At 42.3% G+C, this 21,883-nt stretch overlaps 2 protein-coding genes across 4 annotated transcripts in view; both read left to right on the plus strand.

Annotated features, from left to right (window-relative positions):
* Nucleotides 1-3,339: 3,339 nt before the first annotated feature.
* LOC308385576 (uncharacterized protein) lies at nt 3,340-13,350 on the plus strand. 2 transcript variants are annotated; one of them, XM_080864583.1, is made up of 4 exons: nt 3,340-3,438; nt 5,401-5,488; nt 9,446-10,198; nt 11,499-13,350. In XM_080864583.1, the coding sequence occupies exons 2-4, from the start codon at nt 5,480-5,482 to the stop codon at nt 11,913-11,915; spliced, it is 1,179 nt and encodes a 392-aa protein (XP_080720709.1). In that variant the 5' UTR covers nt 3,340-3,438; nt 5,401-5,479; the 3' UTR covers nt 11,916-13,350. The 2 variants fall into 2 exon arrangements, with proteins under 2 accessions (XP_080720709.1, XP_080720710.1); XM_080864584.1 differs by lacking the exon at nt 3,340-3,438 and adding an exon at nt 3,456-4,099.
* Nucleotides 13,351-16,735: 3,385 nt separating this feature from the next.
* Nucleotides 16,736-21,883, plus strand: part of LOC308385572 (uncharacterized protein) — a 39,419-nt gene continuing 34,271 nt past the window's right edge. The window contains exons 1-3 of one of the 2 annotated variants that reach the window (XM_080864571.1): nt 16,736-17,020; nt 18,897-19,002; nt 21,263-21,859. In XM_080864571.1, the coding sequence (XP_080720697.1) occupies nt 18,985-19,002; nt 21,263-21,859 (615 nt within the window). In that variant the 5' untranslated portion in view covers nt 16,736-17,020; nt 18,897-18,984. The remainder of the gene's footprint in view (nt 17,021-18,896; nt 19,003-21,262; nt 21,860-21,883) is intronic. The other variant, XM_080864573.1, reaches the window with a different exon arrangement.

Genomic DNA, 21,883 nt, shown 5'->3' on the forward strand with positions numbered 1-21,883 from the left:
ACCTTTATGTTCTTTGTCAACACTTCCTTTGGATTTTAGCAACATTTGAACATTGCTAAGGGTGATGCAAGCGTGAGTCTCCATAATAATTATTGCCTCAGACAACAGCATTGTGGTTTAGCTGTCAGAAATTGTATTATTTGTGAACCTTTCTTGTTTTGCTACTCAGAATTTGTAAAGAAGATAAGACTTAACCTTTTGTAGGGGACTGAAAAAAAATGAAAAGTATTATTATTATTTTACTTCTCTGACTTTTTCTCTCAAGGTTTTTGTTTAATAAGTGTGGTTCGTCATCTCGTAAGGCTGTTGAGGAAATTTACTCACCATTTGAATAAAGTTCTGAATGAAAAAAAATACTGGTTTGTCAAGTTGTGAAAATTCCACTTAATTATTATTAAGTAGATCAGAAACAGCTTGTGGCTGGATTATTCCTAAATCTTCAAAAAGCATTTAAGAAAAAATCAACCATGAAATCGTAATTAATAATCACTATTAAACAATATGGGATGGATTATTTACATCTAATTTTACAATCAGATGTAAATAATTTTACATCTGATTGTAAAAGTATTTAAGGGACAGGAAACAATTTGAAAGTTGGGAGAATATTCCTCATCATGCTTGTGGTGTTCCTGGAGGTTCTGTACTTGATCCATAAGGATTCAGTATTTATTTAGTTATTTGTAAAGTATCTGATTCACAAATATTTGTTTTTTCTGGGCGATAAGGATCATCCTGTTTGGGAATTGTCCAACTAAAGTGCAGACTCACGTAGATGCTGTGGAAATTGAAAGAGTTCAGCATAGGTTCCTTGGTATAGATGGATATAATAGATGATAACAAAAATAGATGATAAAATAAGATGGAAATCTCATATAAAACATACATAACACAGTTCCAAGAAACATTTCAATATTGAGTAAAGCAAAACACATTCTGCTTTCACTTTATATGAATTATTGTGCAGAGGTTTGGGCCAGTACTTAGAAATGCTCACTATCATCATTGTCCATATAACAAATAATAAGGGCCATAAGGATCATACTGGTTACAGAGATCCATAAATATGTTTACCTCCTGGCGCACGATGTAAACATGTAAAGAAAGGATTTATGATTGGATACGATGTAAACAGGAAGAAAAGGGTGATGATTATTGGTACAAAAAGAAAAAAGATGGGGGGTTACACAGGCTCATGCTTCTCCACATTATTTATTAGGATTATTCTGTTTTGCTTTTTTTCTGTTGTGATTAATTGTGTTTTTTCTTTTCTTTGATGTTCTTGTATTATTTCAACATGTTCAAAATAAAGCCACACAAACAAACAAATAAGCAGTAGATTTATAGTTTTATGTATTACAATATTTAATTTAATCTTTCTTTTTTTCCACATCTAGCCACCTATTTATCTTCTACCACTTATCAAGGTCATGGGGGATGCAGTCTCTGCAGGGATGCCCAGGCCCAACTCCTGCTGGAAGAACACCAAGGAGCTCTTTTCAGTGCAGCAGCATGACTTTATTTTGGGTTAACATGAAAAGTGATCACATCTGCTGGGTCAAAAATGTGCAACAGCAGTGTTAATATTTAGTTACATGTCCCTTAGCCATTTTCACTTCAATTAGGCACTTTTGGTAGCCATCCACAAGCTTCTGGTTGAATCTTGGACCACTCCTCTTGACAGAATTGGTGCAGTTCAGTTAAATTTGATGGCTTTCTGACATCAAATTTAACTGCCCTGGGGCGCCTCTGTCAGTGCTCCCCAGGGCAGCTGTGGCTACAATGCAGCTTACCATCACCAGTGTGTGAATGGCTGGATGACTGAATGTAGTGTAAAGCGCTTTGGGGTCCTTGGGGACTAAGTAAAGCGCTATACTAATACAGGCCATTTACCATTTTACCATTACCATGGACTTGTTTCTTCAGCATTGTCCATGTTTTCAATGGGGTTTAAGTCAGGACTTTGGGAAGGCCATTCGAAAACCCTTATTCTAGCCTGACTTAGCCATTCCTTTACCACTTTTGATGTGTGTTTGGGATCATTATCCTGTTGGAACACGCAACTGTGCCCAAGACCCAACCTTCGAGGTGATGATTTTAGGTTATGTTGAAGAATTTGAAGGTAATCCTCCTCCTTCATTATCCCATTTACTCTCTGTAAAGCACCAGTTCCATTGGCAGCAAAACAGCCCCACAGCATAATACTCCCACCACCATGCTTGATTGTAGGCATGGTGTTCTTGGGGTTAAAGGCCTCACTTTTTCTCCTCCAAACATATTGCTGGACATTGTGGCCAAAAAGCTCGATTTTTGTTTCGTCTGACCACAGAACTTTCCTCCAGAAGGTCTTATCTTTGTCCACGTGATCAGCAGCAAACTTCAGTCGAGCCTTAAGGTGCCGCTTTTGGAGCGAGGGCTTCCTTCTTGCACGGCAGCCTCTCAGTCCATGGAGATGCAAAACACGTATAACTGTGGACAATAACACCTGTGTTCCAGCAGCTTCTAATTCTTGGCAGATCTGCTTTTTGGTGATTCTCGGTTGACTCTTCACCCTCCTGACCAGTTTTCTCTCAGCAGCAGGTGATAGCTTGCGTTTTCTTCCTGATCTTGGCAGTGATGAAACAGTGCCATGCACGTTATACTTACAAACAATTGTTTGCACTGTTGCTCTTGGGACATGCAGCTGCTTTGAAATGGCCCCAAGTGACTTTCCTGACTTGTCCAAATCAATAATTCGCTTTTTCAGATCTATGCTGAGCTCCATAGACTTTCCCATTGTAGCATTTGTGTCTAATGAGTACTATTTAACTGGCCTCAGAGAAGTCAGCAGCTGTGGTTACTCATAATCACTCACAAGAAGTTAAGAGGCCATGCTATGAAGCTCAGTTCACTGACAACTTTCTAAGTCACCAAAATTGCTAATTCATGTTGCTGTATGTCTATTACCCTGACTTTGACCCTGTTAAAATATCATTTTGGAGTAAAAGAAGAAAATCAGAGAAATCACCAAAAGAAGCCACCAAAACGTGTCCACTGAAGGGGAACAGAAATCCAGAGCTTAATAATGCAGAACCTGAAACAAGGATGGTTTTACACGATTTAAAGGAAAACTGGAGAATTGAGCAGAGAGGAAACTGTCATATGATGACACACTGGTTTAAAAAAACATAGTTCAGAACAGAGATGTTAAAAATGGGATTATCGTGGAGTGAATGAAACCACGGGGCGAGTTCTGTTACACTGTCAGAAATATGAGGCTGGAGGAGGGAAACTGACTGAAAACCTCACAGAGGTCAAAGAACGAGTTCAGTTTCTCCACACCAGCAGGTGGCGGTAAAGCACCTATTACTGTTTGACACCCGCCAGAAAACCGGAAGATGAGGGGAAAGGAGACGTCCGGCTGCATCGGCGAGGAGTTTCTCTCGGTTTCATCTGAAGGTAAGCACCGAGCTAACTTTAAGCTCAGTTAATCTTGGGTTTAGCTCCTGAGGAGGTCTTCTGCTGCTCTCCGCGGTGCTCCCGCTGTTGACTGCGGATGATGTCAAACTGATGTGTCGGAGGTCCCGACAAACCGGAAAATAAGGAAACCGGAAAACAAAACTCGGGGAACTTTCCATCTTTAAATGCAGGTTTCTTTATTCCACCCGACAGCCTGCAGGAGTGTCGTTCATGAGAAGGAAAAACGAGAGTTTTGAGTTTAACTGGTGACATTGAAGAAGCTGCCACTGCAGTATGGCTGTCCGCGCAGATGCCTGTTCAGAATCTGATTTGAGGCCCATCAGCGGGAATATGAGGGCTGAACAATTGAAATGCCTGACAAAAACAAAGCCCCGCTGTCCAGCTAGACTTATAACTGCTCCGGGCAGACCTGACTTCTTTATACGGGACAGCAAAGCCCCTCGTCGGCCAAATGGTTTTAGTGGGACAACGGTCGGATGAAAGGATGGAGAAAAAATCCTCCTGGTTAAAAAATAATTATTTAACCGCTGAAAATAAACATCAGCGATGCATTCAGTGCTGTCTTCATTCAGGATTTCAGCACTTGGTAATAACACAGCACAGCTGCTTCTGCTGGTAAAAGAGCAGTGCGTCGTTGCATGTAAGGCTTTTTAAGCTGTTTATTGATGGCTAATAATAATTTTCATTAGTCTGAATGTATTGAACAGTGAAATTTTCATGGGAAGGCGCAGGAACGCCGTGAATGACCACAAATGTAAACTTACTCTGAACACGTTCTTAAAAACTCTGAAAAGCTGTGACACGTTTTAATGTTAAAGAGGACAAGCCTGCTGCCATATGCATTTAGTACATACGTGTTATTCTGTGAGCATTCTTTGGATATATTACACGTATGTGCAGCATGCCTGCAGTTCTCCAAATGTGTTGATCATGAAAACAAATGTAATGACCTATCAGATTAACTGCAGTCGAGTGAGCCGTAATCTGTGATTAATCCTCTGTGGTACCGTCTCACCTCATGTGTGCCTCCCCGACCTCACAGAGGGCGCGACGACACTAAAAGAATAAAAGACAAACGTGGCGTGGAAGCATTTTTCACTCAGGACTGATGTAGCTGACGCAGAGATGAAACAGGCAAACATTTATTTTTCTGTTTAGATCTGCAAAGTCAGCCATCTCCAATGTAGGCGAACTTAAACAGCTGTTTCTCTGCGTGTGTTTTACATAACGGATGTTACAAAAAAATGAAGTATAATTAAATTAATCTGAGTTATGTTTGCACAGAAACAGCTTCAACCAGCTGCTTTTTTACTTTTAGGCATTTCAGAGACTTTTTGACTTGTACTCGAGTACTGCAGTAACATCTGTACTTCAGCTTGAACGAAGAATGTGCGCACTGTTTCCACCTGTGCCGACAGGAACAGAAATATAAGTGATCATTTCCTGCTGTTCTGTTATCAGCTCCTGGCACTTCATGCTTTAGCACTTGAATACAATTTTAACTCAAAACTAAAATCATCCTGGACAAAAGAAGAAAAAACCCTGACGTTAGATTTATTTCACAGTGTTTTTGTAAGTAAAGCAGACACGGAGGTCGCGTCTGCTGTGTGGAGCTGCCTCAGGTTCGTCTGTATGGACTCTGCTCATCTGAGTGCAGATGGCAGAAGGTTGTTTTGACATTTTTTACAGGCACCTGCACAGTCAGCTACACTGTCCTTTAACGTTACAGCAGGAGAAACTCAACAGCAGACCTGCGTATGTTCACTGATTGTAGGCAGATAAATCAGTCAGTGCTGCATAAAATATTAAAAACACGACTCTTTGTCAGATCTTCTGCTGAAGGAGGAGAATTTAAGTCTTTGGATTATTGTGGCTCTAAAGTCACAGGAAAAACTGAAGAAACGAATTATGTTTATTTGTTGTTCTGTTTCTGTGCCCCAGCTGATCAGCAGGAGGAGAAGAGTCTGACGGAGCAGCGGAGGAACGTTTTGGACTTGGCTCAGCCGCTACAGAGGAAACGATGAGCTCGGTGAGGAAAATGTCACCGTTACAGAGTTTGTGCTTCATCAGCTGCTGCTGCTCTTATTATGGTCACAGCTGTTTAGCATTACTGTTAGATGTCATGCTCCAGCTGTTTATTCTGCTCTGCCAACTTTGCTGCTGATCACAGCATGTGAATTTTAACCTTCACATGAAACAAATCTCTGCGAGTGCTTTTTTTTTTCCATCGGTGCCATCTCAGCAAACCTGTCACTGACCGATGAGTCTGTGTGTTGTTGTAATTTCTTATTATCAAGTTGTAAAAATGGTACTTTGAGAGGATTTTAACTCATTCACTGCCATTGACGTCTATAGCCGTCAATGGCAGTGAATGAGTCAATGGGTTTAACTCATTCACTGCCAATGGCTGGCAGTGAATGAGTTAAGTTGACCTCACTACATGTTGTCCTATATCTGAACACTATCAGCACCTGGTAACAAATGGGGAATAAAACATTTGTGTTAGTGGATCTAACATTGTCAGACTCTCATACGATGTGAGAACCTCATCAAAGTGTTTCTCAGAGGAAACGTGTGACGTTAGCTGGCTCGTTGTCCAGAGACGGGAATATCACACGACCGATCTTTTCCTGTGTGAGGGCCCTGACTTCAGCTCAGGACACGAGACTTTGGGTGAGTGAACAGTGGGAGGAGAACCAGATGATCCAAATGTAAATGTATAAATCATAATACAGTCTGAAAGAACTATTTGTGATCTTTAAATTGAAACTAGAGATGGCACGATACCACTTTTTTATGTCCAATACCAACATCATAAATTTGGATATCTGCCGATACCGATGTGAATCTGATGTAGTGCTGGGGCGGGGCCTGCGGTATCGTGCCCTGCCAACTTAAATATGGTGCTAGGTCCTGCAGCTCTGTGTATCCAGCAACCGTACTGAATAAAGAGATGCTTAAAAGCATGAATGTGTCATCGGGTCTGACGTGGTGTATTTAAAGTGGATTTTATAATCAATTAAACTGTTTTTTAAATATCTTGCTGCATTTTGTATAAGTTCATTCTCAAGTTTAAAAAAAAAAACAATGTGTAACTAACACTTCTCCATACATTGTTTTTTTTAAAATCCTAAATTTAGGTGTTTAGTCAGAAATCTGCAATATTCTAATTCTGTTGGAAAATAACAGGTTAAGTAGGAAGTCTGGGGTCAGTAAATCCTGGTGGACTGACAGTCTCAGCTGTACTAACAGATATTACCAAACTAACATGTTTAAACTACGTTAGAAAACATAAAAACGTGCAGACCTGATAAACTTTCATTACCGTTCTCAGTGTGTTAGCTTAGTGTTAGGCACTGCGGCTGGGCATGATTTGATGTAAATAACATGAAAAATGAGAATCTGTTACAAAGCATACTGTAAAGTGCACTGCAGTGTCCAGACTGAACAGCCAGTGATCTTTACAGCAGAATGGATGATGCGATGTACATTTCTTGCTGTCGGTTGCCGTGGATTCTGTGTCCCCCACAGTCAGGCAGTATGTGAGGTCAAAGGCCGCCATCTCTGACTTCTCCAAGTTGCTCCTCGTCGGCGATCTTAGGAAGTGCAGACACATGCTCTGCCTTTTTTTGTGAAACAGTGGTGTTGACAGTCAGAGATGGAAGACAGGGTGCACAGCTCTGATGGTCTGTGTTGTCAGATGTGATGATTCATGTGCTGAGGTGTTTTGTTTTTTTCTGTTCTCAAACTGATCTCCCTGTTGGAGCTCAGTTTGGGGGCAGTTCTTTTTTTCTCCTTGTCTTTCCTCATGTTGTGCATGAGGAAAGACAAGGACCGGCCAGTGCTACCAGCCTGACCCGTCTCCCCAATGTGATGTTTGTGTATTTTATGTATGGTCGGCAAGGTATCGTCTATTTTAATTGCCCCGTGAGGATAAATAACATCTTTTTGACTTTGACTAATCAGGAGACGTCCGTCTGGGGTCATCATTCTGCATCCTCCTAAAATCCAGGATGAGTTCTTGGTTCTTGTGATGTTCAGTTGCAGGTCAATATCTGGATGTCTCTTAGCCCTGTGAAGTGAGACCTACAACGTTTGTGTCATCAGCAAATGAATTGAAGTGTTGCTCTGGCAGGCTCTAACACAGTCATGGGTATGTAAAGAGTAAAGCAGTGGTCTCAGTAAACAGCTTTGAGGGAAACCGGCTGTATAAAAGGATCGGACATTTCCCGTTCCTGCAATACTGTCGGTGCTGTGCTTTTTTGGAAATCGAATTTCCCAGAGGAACCCACCCGAGGGATTAATAAAGTTCTATCTAATCTAATCTAATCTAATCTAATCTATTGTTTTGAATGAGGTTAATGGAAATGACGTAGGCATGAGTTTGCGCTGCTACTCCAGAGGGAGAGATAGTACTTCCAGGTCAGCTTGTTGTCGCCTCATCGTGTGAGGTGCATTCCTGTGTTGAGTAAATGACCTTAAATCTGTTTGTTTGCCGCAGCTTGAATTACTTTCTAGTGAGTTGTAGCTGCACATTTTCACATAGTGATTGAAGGCATGTGCTGCCGCCGCCATAGTGTAGTAATTTTATTCAGCCACACGATGGTAAAATGGTAAATGGCCTGTATTTATATAGCGCTTTACTAGTCCCTAAGGACCCCAAAGCGCTTTACATATCCAGTCATCCACCCATTCACACACACATTCACACACTGGTGATGGCAGCTACATTGTAGCCACAGCCACCCTGGGGCGCACTGACAGAGGCGAGGCTGCCGGACACTGGCGCCACCGGGCCCTCTGACCACCACCAGTAGGCAACGGGTGAAGTGTCTTGCCCAAGGACACAACGACCGAGACTGTCCAAGCCGGGGCTCGAACCGGCAACCTTCCGATTACAAGGCGACCTCCCAACTCTTGAGCCACGATGGCGCCAAAGTCCTTTTAATGATGGTTCGAGCCAGGGAATGTCTGCTTGTAGTACTACACTACCACTGTGTTTAATATGAGTTCTCTGTGTGTTTGAACCAAGGTGATACTTACGTAATTTAAATGATTATATATTATGCCATGGACATGCACAGATGGATGTGTGGGTCTATCTTAGATATTTTTGAGTTTACATGAGTTGAACCACTGCTGCTGTAATATGTTTGCTCTAATGGCAACTTATTTGTTACTACAGACTACTGGCAACACTGAGCATTAAGCATTATTAATAAACCAGCTCAGGGCTCGCAAAATCGCTAAAGTGGAAGCCTCTTGGCTTCAATCATGCCGATACACCAAAGAAAGAACTTAACCTCAACACCGGTGCTGAGTCGAACAGTTTTTAAGAAAGTCTTTTATCCAGATGCAGATGGGGTGGAGAAGCCCTGGTGGTGCTGCTTGTTTGTAAGGATGTCTGGAGGGTGGTGTTGAAGATGAAGAAGACCCACGTGTAGTTCTCGCTTTGCACCAGATGACTCAGTGTAGTGTGTGCTGTAGCAACAGCATCCTCAGTGGGTCTCTTACCCCAGGATGCATGTTGATGTGGATCGAAGGAGGCCACTTTAATGTGCTGAAGAACCAGTTTGGCCTCAGAGCGACTGGTCAGGGGCTGGCTGCTTTGGCACCGGGATGATGATTTAGAACTTTAAACAGACTGCAATGGTCAGTTGCGACCAGGAAGCTGGTCAGCACAAGATTGCGTGTTCCTGCAGAGTGAGAGTGTGGGCACAGCAGGCTGGCTGGCAGGCTTTTGCCTCCTTGAGGCAAAAACCTTTTAACCAAACTCGTCATTCAAGGTTGTCCAAGCTGTGATGTTGTCAATACAGTGGATATATAAATAAATAGAAACTTTATTGATCCCACTAAGGCAAACTTTTGTGTTATGGCAGCATTATAAAGAGTAAAAGTAGTACTGTGTACAACAAACAACAATCAACAACACAGTCTCTCTATGTTTGTCCTTTCACTGCCTCTGTTTGTATCTCTCTCTCTGCAGGACCAACAGGCACCGAGAAGTCCGCGCCCTCAGGAGGCTGATGAAGCTCACAGAAAAGAGGACGACAAAATATACAGATGCGATGAGTGCGGGAAGCCTTTTACTGCAAAGATTTTCCTAAAAAGACATCAAATCATCCACACCGGGGAGAGTCCGTTCAGGTGTGAGTTTTGTGGGAAGTATTTTTCCAAGGCTGGAAATTTGACAAGACACCGACTCATCCACAGCGGAGTGAAAGCGTTCAGATGCAACTTGTGTGGAAAGTCTTTTACTCAGAAGAGTGACCTAAAAAATCATCAACTCATCCACAGCGGACTTAAAGCATACAGCTGTGATCAGTGCGGGAAGTGTTTTACAAAGAAACAGAGCTTGGAAAATCATAAGCTCCTCCACAGCGGAGTGAAACCGTACAGCTGCGATCAGTGTGGGAGAACCTTTGCTCGCAGGTATACGTTAAAGAGTCATCAACTCACCCACTCTGCGGTTAAGGTGTACAGCTGTGACATGTGTGGAAAAACCTTCAGGCAGATGGGGACCCTAAATAAACACCAACGCATTCACACTGGACATAATGTGTACTGCTGTGACCAGTGTGGGAAACGCTTTGTCACATACTACAACTTACACATTCACAAATTTACCCACACTGAGGAGAGACCTTATAAATGTGACCTGTGTGAAAAGGCTTATAAAGATCCAGATTACCTGAAAGTGCACCAACAGATCCACACCAGAAAGTGCACTTACTGTGAGGTATGTATTTATATTTTCCCATTTCTATGCTCGTTAAATTTTGTTAGCATGTTTGCAAATGTTTGGTGGCCGTGGTCGGTGACATAATGTCATGTGGTTGGAATTGGGCCTCGACTGCTGGGTGTTTTTGATTGTCCGTCTCTCCCAGCATGCAGCTGAAACCATGAATGATCCTTCCACAGGTTCTTGAAACATTTCACAACCTTGACTTAAGTTGGGTCTTAAATGTTTTTTGCCCTAGTTCACACTCTACATCTTTAACCAAAAGAAAAAAAGTGTTCAAGTTGAATTTTAGTCAAATAAATAATTTCTGTTTGTTTGGGATGAGGAGGCGACTGCATGGCTGAGAGCAGCCGGCCTGGGTTCAACTCTTCACTTTACCCTAAAGAATAAGGCCAGAAAAATCCCATTCATTTAAACTGGTCTTACCTCTGATTTTGCTCCAGTGTCCTGCGTTATGAAACACTGCGCTGTTTTTAGATCTTGACTTGAGCTGAACTAAACAAATTTTTCGATATAGCAGGAAAGGACATGGGTTGATTTCATTTATAGCTGAAAAACATCAAATCGCTTTAGCAAAAATAAATGTTTAAAAAGTAATTTTGTGCTCTCAATTTTATTTTACAATAGCTGGAAACTGAACTGAGATCTGCTGAAAATCTGTTCTAACAGTTTAATATTGCACTAACCAACAGTATAATGATGTGACCGATAATCAGTCATTGCCTCCTACCTGACCCCCTCAGCGTGAGCTGATTTGTTTTTGTTCTTTTCGAACACTGACTTTAGAATACTTCAAATTTTCCTTCATAATATGGACATTTTCAGAGTCACAGGTCTCTGAATTGCATACAATCCATGAGCACAAACTTTTGTTCCAAAGTTTTTCCTGATGGAGCAGATCAATCATCCAATGCTGGTTTCTGTTCTTTTGCGTCATAGAAATTAAGTTGGTGCAATTCCGCTGTAACTGTATCTTGTATCCCTTCGTACTGATGCACAAATTTGGCTATAAAAAAATCATGCTGAAGAAGAACTGATTTTAGTCAATCTTTTCTTTCAGACCTGAAAATGTCACTTGGATATCTCCGTATTTATCTGCAGGGTTTTGACACCTTCACTGACACTGCTGCTCTCAAAGTCATTCGCTGTAAAGCCAGTTTGCCATTTTGTAATGTTGACTGAATGTATGCTGCATTACATTCAAGAAAAAAATGATGAATGAGCTTATTTAAACTATGTATTTATAGAGAAATGCATATTGCCATTTAACCAACAGCTGTCACTGTGTCTTTTGCAGAGTGAACCCAGTGGATCCGGTCCTGAACCCTGCCATCACTGCGGAGCTGGGAAAGCGTTTCGATGTGACGTTTGTGGAAATACTTTCAAGAAGAAATCGGGCCTGAAACTGCATCAGCGCAGGCACACTGGACTCAAACTGAGCTACTGCAGAGAGTGTGGGAAAAGCTTCCCCATGCCAAGTGCATTAAAGCGCCATGAACTGATCCACAGTGGGGTTAGGAAGCACCTCTGTGACCAGTGCGGGTCATCCTTCATCACTGCAAGTGACCTGAAGAAGCATGAACGAATCCACACAGGAGAGAAACCATACAAGTGCAGACATTGTGAGAAAAGCTTCACGCACTCGATTAATCGTTACCGTCACGAATGTAAACACGTTGAAGTGAACGACAGCAGCAGTCACAGGTCATTATAAAGTGTGGACATGTATCTCGGGGTCTTGTTCACGAGTGATGGGAGAAGGGAGCGGGAGATCGACAGACGGATCGGTGCGGACGCTGCAGTAATGCGGACGCTGCACCGGTCCGTCGTGGTGAAGAGGGAGCTGAGTGTAAAAGCGAAGCTCTCAATTTACCGGTCGATCTACGTCCCTGCCCTCACCTATGGCCACGAGCTGTGGGTAGTGACCAAAAGAACGATATCGCGGATACAAGCGGCGGAAATGAGCTTCCTCCGAAGGGTGGCTGGCCTCTCCCTTAGAGATAGGGTGAGAAGTTCGGCCATTTGGGAGGGGCTCAGAGTAGAGCCGCTGCTCCTCCACATCGAAAGGAGCCAGCTGAGGTGGTTCGGGCATCTGACAAGGATGCCCCCTGGGCGCCTCCTGGGTGAGGTGTTCCAGGCATGTCCCACCGGGAGGAGGCCCCGAGGCAGACCCAGGACACGCTGGAGAAATTATATCTCTCCGCTGGCCTGGGAACGCCTTGGTGTTCCCCTGGATAAGCTGGAGGAGGTGGCTGGGGAGAGGGAGGTCTGGGCCTCTTTGCTTAGGCTGCTGCCCCCGCGACCCGGCCCCGGATAAGCAGAAGATGGATGGATGTTGTTAGTCAGCCATGGCTCAGTACTTGGTGACTTTGTTAAATAATAATGAATCTTTTCTGCAGTTAAACCAGTGCTATAAAAGTCATTTTAGTTGGTGGGACACAAGCAGCCCAGAAAGAAGCACTGAATCGTTTGTGTAAAAACTTGTAAATTGTTCCCTCAAACTTTCCCCCCTTTTTTAGTGTATAAAGGTTTGTGTGCATTTCTTAAACTATCCATATCAGCATCTGACAACATGGCTTCACGGTTCAAAAAACACTGTAAAAGACGCTGCTTGGAATATTGTTTGTGTCTGCAAATGAGATTGGAAGGAGCTTTGTGGAGGTGCCGGCCTGTTACTCATCATTCTGCAGAGATGCCAAAAATGTCCTCTGTTATCAACTGGTGGGGTCGAGGCTCTGTATACGCCGCTGTTTTTAAAAACTGGATTCTCCAGCTGAAGACAAAATCTGAAAGGTTAACCGGTGCTCTTCTTCTTAAAACTGATGGTGATGAAGATGTAGTTGTTGTAACTGTTTGATTTTCAAGACCATGAAAAAAGATTTTTAGATCTTCAGCTGTGTCGTGTCGATTTTTCCTTTCCTGTTTTTATTCTGTTTCTGTTTACTGAATCTATTTCACAACTTTATAAGTTATTTGGCACGAGTTACTTTTTATTTCTGTACAGCACTTTGGTCAACGTTGCTGTTATGATTAAATGTGCTATATAAATACAAATGCTCAACGATAATTTTGTGAAAATCCTGCAAATGCTAAACCGTGTATGAAGTTTATCTTATGAAAACAGTTTGGTGTGAAAATAAAAGCTTTGAGCCACGATGTCGCTTCTTGTATTTCAGACTCTTGACCTAAAATTTCAGAATCAGAATACTTTATTCATCCCTTTTGCTGCAACACAGTAAGAACAATAACAGACTAAAATGGATTAAATAATACAATATAGTACAAAGTCGCAAAATATGACAAACAGCTATAATATAACAATTAGCTCAATTATAAATATCCCTGCTGTGGGGTAAACCATTAGATGAGAGCTGAGGGTGCGAGCGGGCTGAAGCTTTAGTAAGAAAGTAAAGTTTATTTCGGCGATTGTGGCTCAAGAGTTGGGCGTTCGCCTTATAATCGGAAGGTTGCCGGTTCGAGCCCCGGCTTGGACAGTCTCGGTCGTTGTGTCCTTGGGCAAGACACTTCACCCGTTGCCTACTGGTGGTGGTCAGAGGGCCCGGTGGCGCCAGTGTCCGGCAGCCTCGCCTCTGTCAGTGCGCCCCAGGGTGGCTGTGGCTACAATGTAGCTGCCATCACCAGTGTGTGAATGTGTGTGGATGACTGGATATGTAAAGCGCTTTGGGGTCCTTAGGGACTAGTAAAGCGCTATATAAATACAGGCCATTTATTTATTAAGCACTTTTCATAAACAGGCAGTCACAAAGCACTGTACACAATGGTTAAAATAAACAAATATATCAGGAGGTTCATGTTTAACATCTAGCTTCATACAAGCTTTCATCAGGGTGTCACTCATGGCTGGACCATCATAATAAAAGTTTTTAGTTCATTAAAATGCTTTTAAAGCTCCAGTTTTGCTCCTGTAAACTTAAGTTTGTTTTCTTTAACCTTGTAGTTCACTTTTATTGAATGATTGACGCTCTGTTGTCTGTTACTGTCTGTTTGTCCTGATCTTTCACTCAGTATTTTCAGTTTTGTTCTGGACTTGTTTGTTATTTCTATGAAAGTACAGATATGTATGTCCTGTTATTTTCCCGTGTCACTGCGATTCTTGTAATTCTTGTTTTCTGGTTTGTTTGTTTCTTTTGTCCTTCTCCTCCGATCTGTCTCTGTGTGATGTGATTAGTGTCCTCATGTTTGTGTCCCTGTATCTGTCTTGTGTCCAAATCTTTTTTAAGTGATGTTACATCAGTGTGCTCACAGACATTCACCTTTCTCCAGTGGTTCCCAAACGTTTTTTGCTCCTTTGTTTTACAAGAAAAATGTTCTGACTATCTTCAGGTTTTACAGGCTTACATACACACAGTTACTGTCCCTCCATTTACAAAGGCAGAGGCATCACGGTGTAATTATTTTACGTGCTGTTTTTTTTCCTGTGTAATAATATTCAACATTGCTGTCAATACATTTTTCAAAAAATGCCTCTCTGTGCAAAATGGGTTCAAAAACATAAACAGCTGTGGGATCCTGTTTGTCTGTGATTTAAACAGCCCAGCGCTGCTCCCGACACAGGGAAACTAATTCTGCAGGGAGACCTACCTCGGCACTTGTGCAGGTGAAGCCAAAGGGAAGATTTGCTTCACCATATTTTCTAGTCTTTGGCTTAGAATGAAGTTGGTTTGGAAACATATTCAGCGACGCTTCATCTCCTGCTTTGCGTTTCTGTGGGAGCCCCGTCAAAAACCTGTCAATTATGCTAGCAGTGTCCAAGAGTTCTTTCTTTTTTCTTTTCATGCCGCGCCCTCCCTGCAATGGCTCTGCGCCCCCCCTAGGGGGCAGGCCCCACACTTTGGGAACCTCTGCTGTGCAGTATGAACATTTGTCTTGTAAAACAAAGGGGGGCCTTGCAAAAAAACATTTGGGAACCACTGGTGTACAGGAACATCTGTGCCGAGTAGTCTGGAAGTCCCGAGGTCAAAATGGGAGATGCCCCCAAGGGTGGTGGAGAATGACCGAGCTAAGATCCTGTGGGACTTCCAGATACAGACGGACAAAATGGTGGTAGACAAACAGAAGAAGACGGCCGTAGTGACCGATGTAGCGGTTCCGAATGACAGCAATATCAGGAAGAAGGAACACGAGAAGCTGGAGAAATACCAAGGGCTCAGAGAAGAGCTCGAGAGGATGTGGAGGGTGAAGGTGACGGTGGTCCCCGTGGTAATCGGAGCACTAGGTGCGGTGACTCCCAAGCTAGGCGAGTGGCTCCAGCAGATCCCGGGAACAACATCGGAGATCTCTGTCCAGAAGAGCGCAGTCCTGGGAACAGCTAAGATACTGCGCAGGACCCTCAAGCTCCCAGGCCTCTGGTAGAGGACCCGAGCTTGAAGGATTGAGCACCCACAGGGGCGAGTGGGAGATTTATTTTTAATATACGATCTTGATCTTTTAACCCTTACCTAACTTAACATTTGTGTATGGACAAGAAATAACGCCCTGAAATGGGGTTTTATTAACATGAGATGTAAGTTTGACGTAAGGTGCTGCTAAGAGTTATAAAACACTAACAAAAGCCATCCCAGTCCCTTTGAAATCAATGATTAAAGAAGACATTGTGCACTCTAAAAATCCTCCTGGACTGAGACAGCTCTGGACAGCTGGTGTTGACTTTGGTGGCAGCAGGTTTAGCGAGATCAGATTTTTGATAACATTTCCATAAACTGGTTAAAGGAAATTATATTCTAAAAGAATTTGAGGCTATGGAAGTTAAACTGATACGAAGAAAGTGTATTTTACTTCCCCTTCCCAGTAAAGAAAAACAGGTTAATTTTAAAGTCATAAATGAGATTAACCCAACAGATTAACTGAAATTTAACCCACATGCAAACACCTGTGGATTCTCTGAAAATGACATTGAAAGTTTGGATCACTTGTTTTTCTATTGTGAATCAGTGCACTCCTTTTGGACTGACATGTGGAGCTGGCTACAGTCCAGGGGAATTCAGTTACCACATTTGACTGTAGTTAAATTTGGGATGGTTGCTGAGAACCCAAAGTTAGACTTGGTGATTGGGACTGTCTTGTTACTGGGAAAGTTTTATTCACAAATGCAGACATTTCAAGCTAAACCATGTGTAAACAGATGGCTGGATGATTTTAAACTCTCGAGTAAGTCGCTGAAACACATAAATGAAAAGAAAGCCCCTAAACTTATATTTCTATTCAATAAGTTCTATTTATGTTAAAAGGAGGCCTCCTCTCTACCTGAGATGTGGATCATGATTTCCCTTTCTGTTCACACTGTTTGTGTCTATGTTCTCACATTCTGCATCTTTTTCTTTCTTTCTTTTGTTATTTCTCTTGTTGTAATGCTCAACCGTTTATATTTAGATGCATGGATAAATAATGGTGCCTTATATGTTTATATTGTTGTTGACAAAAAAAGTTCATTTTAAAAAAACAGGCTCGGCCTCTTTTTCGAGTCACGTGTCCAAACAGCATCGAATCAAAGCAGATCAGGAAGAAGGGGGCGGAGCAAAGTGTGTGTACGGGACAGGAGTCGAGCAGAGAGAGCTGCTTTGTCATGAAACGGGAGTAAAGTAGTGAACTTAGAGGAGAGAAACAAACTAAAGTATCGATCATAAACCACTACCAACGTCCTGATCGATATCTGCATCGATCTGCCCACCCTTGTCTCCTGGATCGTAGCTGCGATCAGCGTGAACCACGTGGGTCTCTGCTCCCTGATCTGTTTCCTGTGTTTGGAAAGAGTTGCAGCTTCATCGCGGAGTTTCTCTCGGTTTGTGGGCTCATCTAAAGGTAAGCACCGAGCTAACTTTACTGTGAGTTCAGTTCATGTTGAGTTTAGCTCCTGAATGAGGTCTTCTGCTGCTCTCCTCGGTGTCTGTTCACAGTTTATTGTGAACACGTTGAGAGAAGAGTGAGAGAGTGTTTGGAGAAAAACACCAACTAACCATTAGCTCAGCATGCTGGGAGAAGTTGGAGCAGAAAAGTCTTTTCATTGTCCCTGCAGCTGTTTTTCTGCCTGCACCAAACCTCTACAGCAGAGGCATTCAGCTAAATTTTGAGGATGTTCTGTTAGAGAAAATCTTCCCAAGCAGAGGTCCGGGACATCATAATGTCTAACTTGCGTTATGATTGTGATACAGAAGCGGCCTATTTTTTTTAATCAATATCTGAATGTCTGAACAATAGACTATCAAATAAATGAAAATACAAGTTAAAAACATTTTTAAATGATTGTGAACACTGAGACACACAGTAGACCTACATTAGATATAGGCTTTCAGTTTAAAATGAATTAGAGAAAATAAAAAACAAAATGCTTAATTTCAGAAAAAGTAGCAGCAGTTTGAGTTTCCCTTTTTCTTTACCTTTCACATCTTGATTAAGAGTCTCAATAAATTTTTCAACAAATGACATTAAAATTCTTATCAATTGTACAGTTTCTCTTTCTTTCCCCCTTATATTTCACTTCCCCACTTTCTGTTGTTCAGTGAGAGACTTGAGCTTCAGTTTGTCCTACCAGGATTTTAAATGTGGGCTGGAGTGCTGTCAGGGCCATACACATGTGTAGGTGCTCATTGGTGAGCCATGGACAATATTTAGTGTTTATTATGTTCATTGTGGAGAAAGCTGCATCACAGCTGTATGTGGAGCCAAACATGGTCAACATGTACAGGGCTACTGTCCTCAGATTTGGGAAAGCTGTCTCAGAGACCATTTGGAGGCAGAAAGTGGCAGGTTCAGTTCTTCCAAACTGCTCTCTCAGGGCCACATCTGCTTGGAGATCAACCCGTTGCATCTGGAGAGGCCCAGTATTTGCCTCCTTGAAGTGCTGTGTGACTTCCTTTGAGATGAGAAATGGGTTCTTTATGAACATGGTGAGCTGCTGTCCAAATCTGACCCTCTTACTATCAGCTCACCTTCAGTTTTTCAGATCTTTTCTCCAGTTTGTGTACAAACGTTTCTCACCACTGTTGTTAACTGGAGGCTGACACACTGACTGAAGACATTTAGTCTGAGTAGATTTGAACTTTCCTTCTTCATTGTTTCCATCTTGCTTTGACTGCAGCTGTAACAACACTGATTCCAGCAGGATTTGTAAAAAGCATTTTGACAGACACACAAAGCTGGACAGCTTTTGTTCTGAGTCCAAGATCTTAGAAAGAAAGTGACTGGACGTCTGTAAGCTTTTTTAAACGTTTCACCTCTCATCCAAAAGTGGCTTTTTCAGTTCTAAAATCAAATGGTGGAGAGTCCCAGGCATTTAAACCCTTGTGGGGGTTGTCAACTGAGCCAATGTGTGGAAAAATGTGTGTGTCAGCAGGTCCTGAGTGAAACCTTTGTGAGACCCTGTTTCACTCTATCATGTAACTCGGTGCTGTCCCTGTTAAAGAGCCAAGAGCCTTTCTTTCCACTTCCTCCATGTAAAATAAATTGATGAGATTTTTTGCACTAATAAAGTTGTAGAGTGGTAAAGTATTTTGCCTCATCAGTTATATCGTTGCTGCAAATTTTCAAATATATATAGTGATAAAGATTTTTGGCCATGTTGCCCTGGTTGCTTCTGGGGTTTCACCTTGAAGCTTCATAGGTATTGTTGTAGTAATGTTTATTTGCTCTGCTTCTTCTTGTCAGGGATAAAATACATATCTATACTTTTGTGTCCCAGCTGAGTAACAGGAGGAGAAGAGTCTGGTGGAGCAGCAGAGGAACAGTTTCAGCCATTTGGACTCAGCTCAGCCACTACAGAGGAAACAATGACTTCAACACAGGAGGTGAGAAAAGTATCTCAGTTACACTGTTATTGAAACTGTGCACAGCTGGTTGTTAACAGCAGCTTTATCTTTTCCATCCTGGGCTCCTCCACACATGCAGAAGCTACATTCACAAACAAAAACAAAGATCATATTTTATCAGCACACATTGAAAAGTTGGACTCAGAATTGATCACACAGTAAACATTTTTTCTCCTGTGATCAATATTTCTTCAATAATGTAATTTTGATTACAACTCTCATTCTGTAACATGATTGTAATGTGAGACTATCACCAGAAGGTGGTGATAACACACCTACAATGTGTTTGGTGACGTCTATGGTAATAACAAGATCAGACTAAGCAACCTGGTTAAAGTGTCTGGTCAGATTTCAGGGAGGTCTCGGGTCCAGCTTGTGGACGTCTATAACAGGCAGGTGCTGAGGAAGGAAACCTCTGTCATGTTGTGTTCAGATCAGCCTCTAATGACTTTCAGCTGCTCTCATCAGGTCGTTGTTATAAAGAGACATAGATTGTCTTTTGTACCAAGTGCTATTATCATGGTTAATAACACTAAACCATAAGTGTTGTTGCCATTGCACACTGTACTTTTTTTGGTGATAAAATTTAGGTTGTTGTCTTGGGGCTTATTTTTGTGTTTGTTGTGTTTGTTTGTTTTTATATCTCTGCATGGACAAATCAATCTCCCACTGGGGACAATAAAGTTACCATTGTCTGTGATTCCACTCATGGAGGGAGTTTCAGTTTGTTCCACGACTGCATTTCACTCACCAGCGCTCTAGACTAACTGCACTGGTGCGCCTAACTTTGTTTCTTAGGTGCACCCAAATTACTTGTTCATTTAAAACAAAAAACAAAAATTGCTGTCCATACAGACAATATTGATTTGTAAATGATTAACTAACAATCTTTTCAACACAAAGTTCTTTATCTTTGATCTACAACAAAGATAAGTTACTGAAAAAGTAACTTATCTTAGTGCTTAAAGTGCTTTGGCACTCTTTGGTTACAATGTAGACAGTGTTAAACTTAATCATCACGTCGGCCTCACCTGACGACCGGTTTGCTGCTGCCTGCCGCTGAAAGGCAGTGGGGAGAGGGGGCAGTGCATTTATCGCAGCATATAATGTGTTTTCTGGATACACTGTGGGCAGCACGGTGGTTAGCACTGTTGCCGCACAGCAAGAAGGTCCTGAGTTCGATTCCACCATCAGGCCGGGGTCTTTCTGTGTGGAGTTTGCATGTTCTCCCCGTGTTTGCGTGGGTTCCCTCCGGCCTCCTCCTCCAGATACTCCGGCCTCCTGCCCACAGTCCAAAGACATGCAGTTTGTGGGGATAAGTTAACTGATAAATCCAAATTACCCATAGATGTGAGTGTGAATGGTTGTCTGTCCCTGTGTGTTGGCCCTGCGACAGACTGGCGACCTGTCCAGGGTGTACCCCGCCTCTCGCCCTCTGACAGCTGGGATAGGCTGCAGCACGCCTGGCGACCCTGGAAAGCAGAAGCGGATGGATGGATACACTGAGCTTTTTCAGCGTTCAGAGATTGATGGTTCCGTGTCAGAGCTGGCTATGAATTTCAGACGGATCAGGCCTTAACTTAACAGAAAAGTTATCAATAGTTCTTTTCCTATTACAGCTACATCCACGTCTGTCGTGCCTAGGCCACTCACTAGGGCTGGGTATCATCACTGATTTCTATAATCCATTCGATTCCGATTCACAAGGTCCCGATTTGATACAATTTTGCCTCAGACAGTCAGAAATATTATAATTCTGATCATTTATCAGTACTGATACATGTGTGACTTCATCAGAGGTGTGAGCATCACTGCAGATGTCTTTGTGTCAAAGTAACTGAGGATAAAATAGGGTTATCTGCTTTTTATGGCAGATGACCTTAAAAATATCCTGCAGTCGACCAAAAACTGAAGAAAACCATGAATCAACACATGAACATTACCTGATGCTGCTGCAGTGAAGCAGAGCAAAGTTACAGAGGTTTGATTACAGACACAGCTGAGCGTTTGTAATCTGTCATCATTTTAAAAAGTTTGCATTTGTTTGCTATTAAACAGCAGAAATGAGGCTTTTCTGTCAGAGGTCACTTTTGGAAAACAGGAATCGAACGCCTGGTGGCAGCGGTGCGGCCTAGGACTTTTATGTTTTTTGTTGCACCATTGAGAAATTAAGTCGCATCAGATTGCTCACACTCTGTGACCCTGCTCACTGCGCCTGTTTGTATCTCTGTCACTGCAGGACCAACATGGAGAGAGAAGTCAGCGCTCTCAGGAGGACGACAAACCTCACAGAAGAAAGAAAGAGAAAACATACAGCTGTGACGAGTGTGGGAAGGATTTTACTCTATCTGGAAACTTAAAAACACACCAACTCATCCACAGTGGAGTTAAAGCATTCAGCTGTGACTTGTGTGGAAAGTCTTTTACCCAGGCTTCAAACTTTAAAAAACACCAAGTCATCCACAGTGGAATTAAAGCGTACAGCTGTGACATTTGTGGAAAATCTTTTACACAGTCTTCAAGCTTAAAAACACACCAACTCCTCCACAGTGGAGTTAAAGCGTACAGCTGTGACATTTGTGGAAAAACTTTCAGCCAGTTAGGGTACCGAAATATTCACCTACGCATTCACACTGGACATAATGTTTACTGCTGTGATCAGTGTGGCAAACTGTTTACAACAGATGCACAGTTACAAAGCCACATGCTTTCCCACACTGAGGAGAGACCTTATAAATGTGACCTGTGTGATAAAGTTTTTAAACATCCAAATTACCTCAAATCACACCAACAGATCCACGCCAGAAAGAGACTCTACAAGTGCAGTTACTGTGAGGTATGTATTTTTCTTTTTACAGTT

The sequence above is a fragment of the Rhamphochromis sp. 'chilingali' genome (genome assembly GCF_963969265.1).
Source record: "Rhamphochromis sp. 'chilingali' genome assembly, chromosome: 18".
Lineage (NCBI taxonomy): Eukaryota > Metazoa > Chordata > Actinopteri > Cichliformes > Cichlidae > Rhamphochromis > Rhamphochromis sp. 'chilingali'.

Coding starts and splice junctions, on each gene's coding strand:
- LOC308385576 (XM_080864583.1), top strand. Junction 10,199..11,498: donor GAAAGTGCACTTACTGTGAG/GTATGTATTTAT, acceptor TGTCTTTTGCAG/AGTGAACCCAGTGGATCCGG.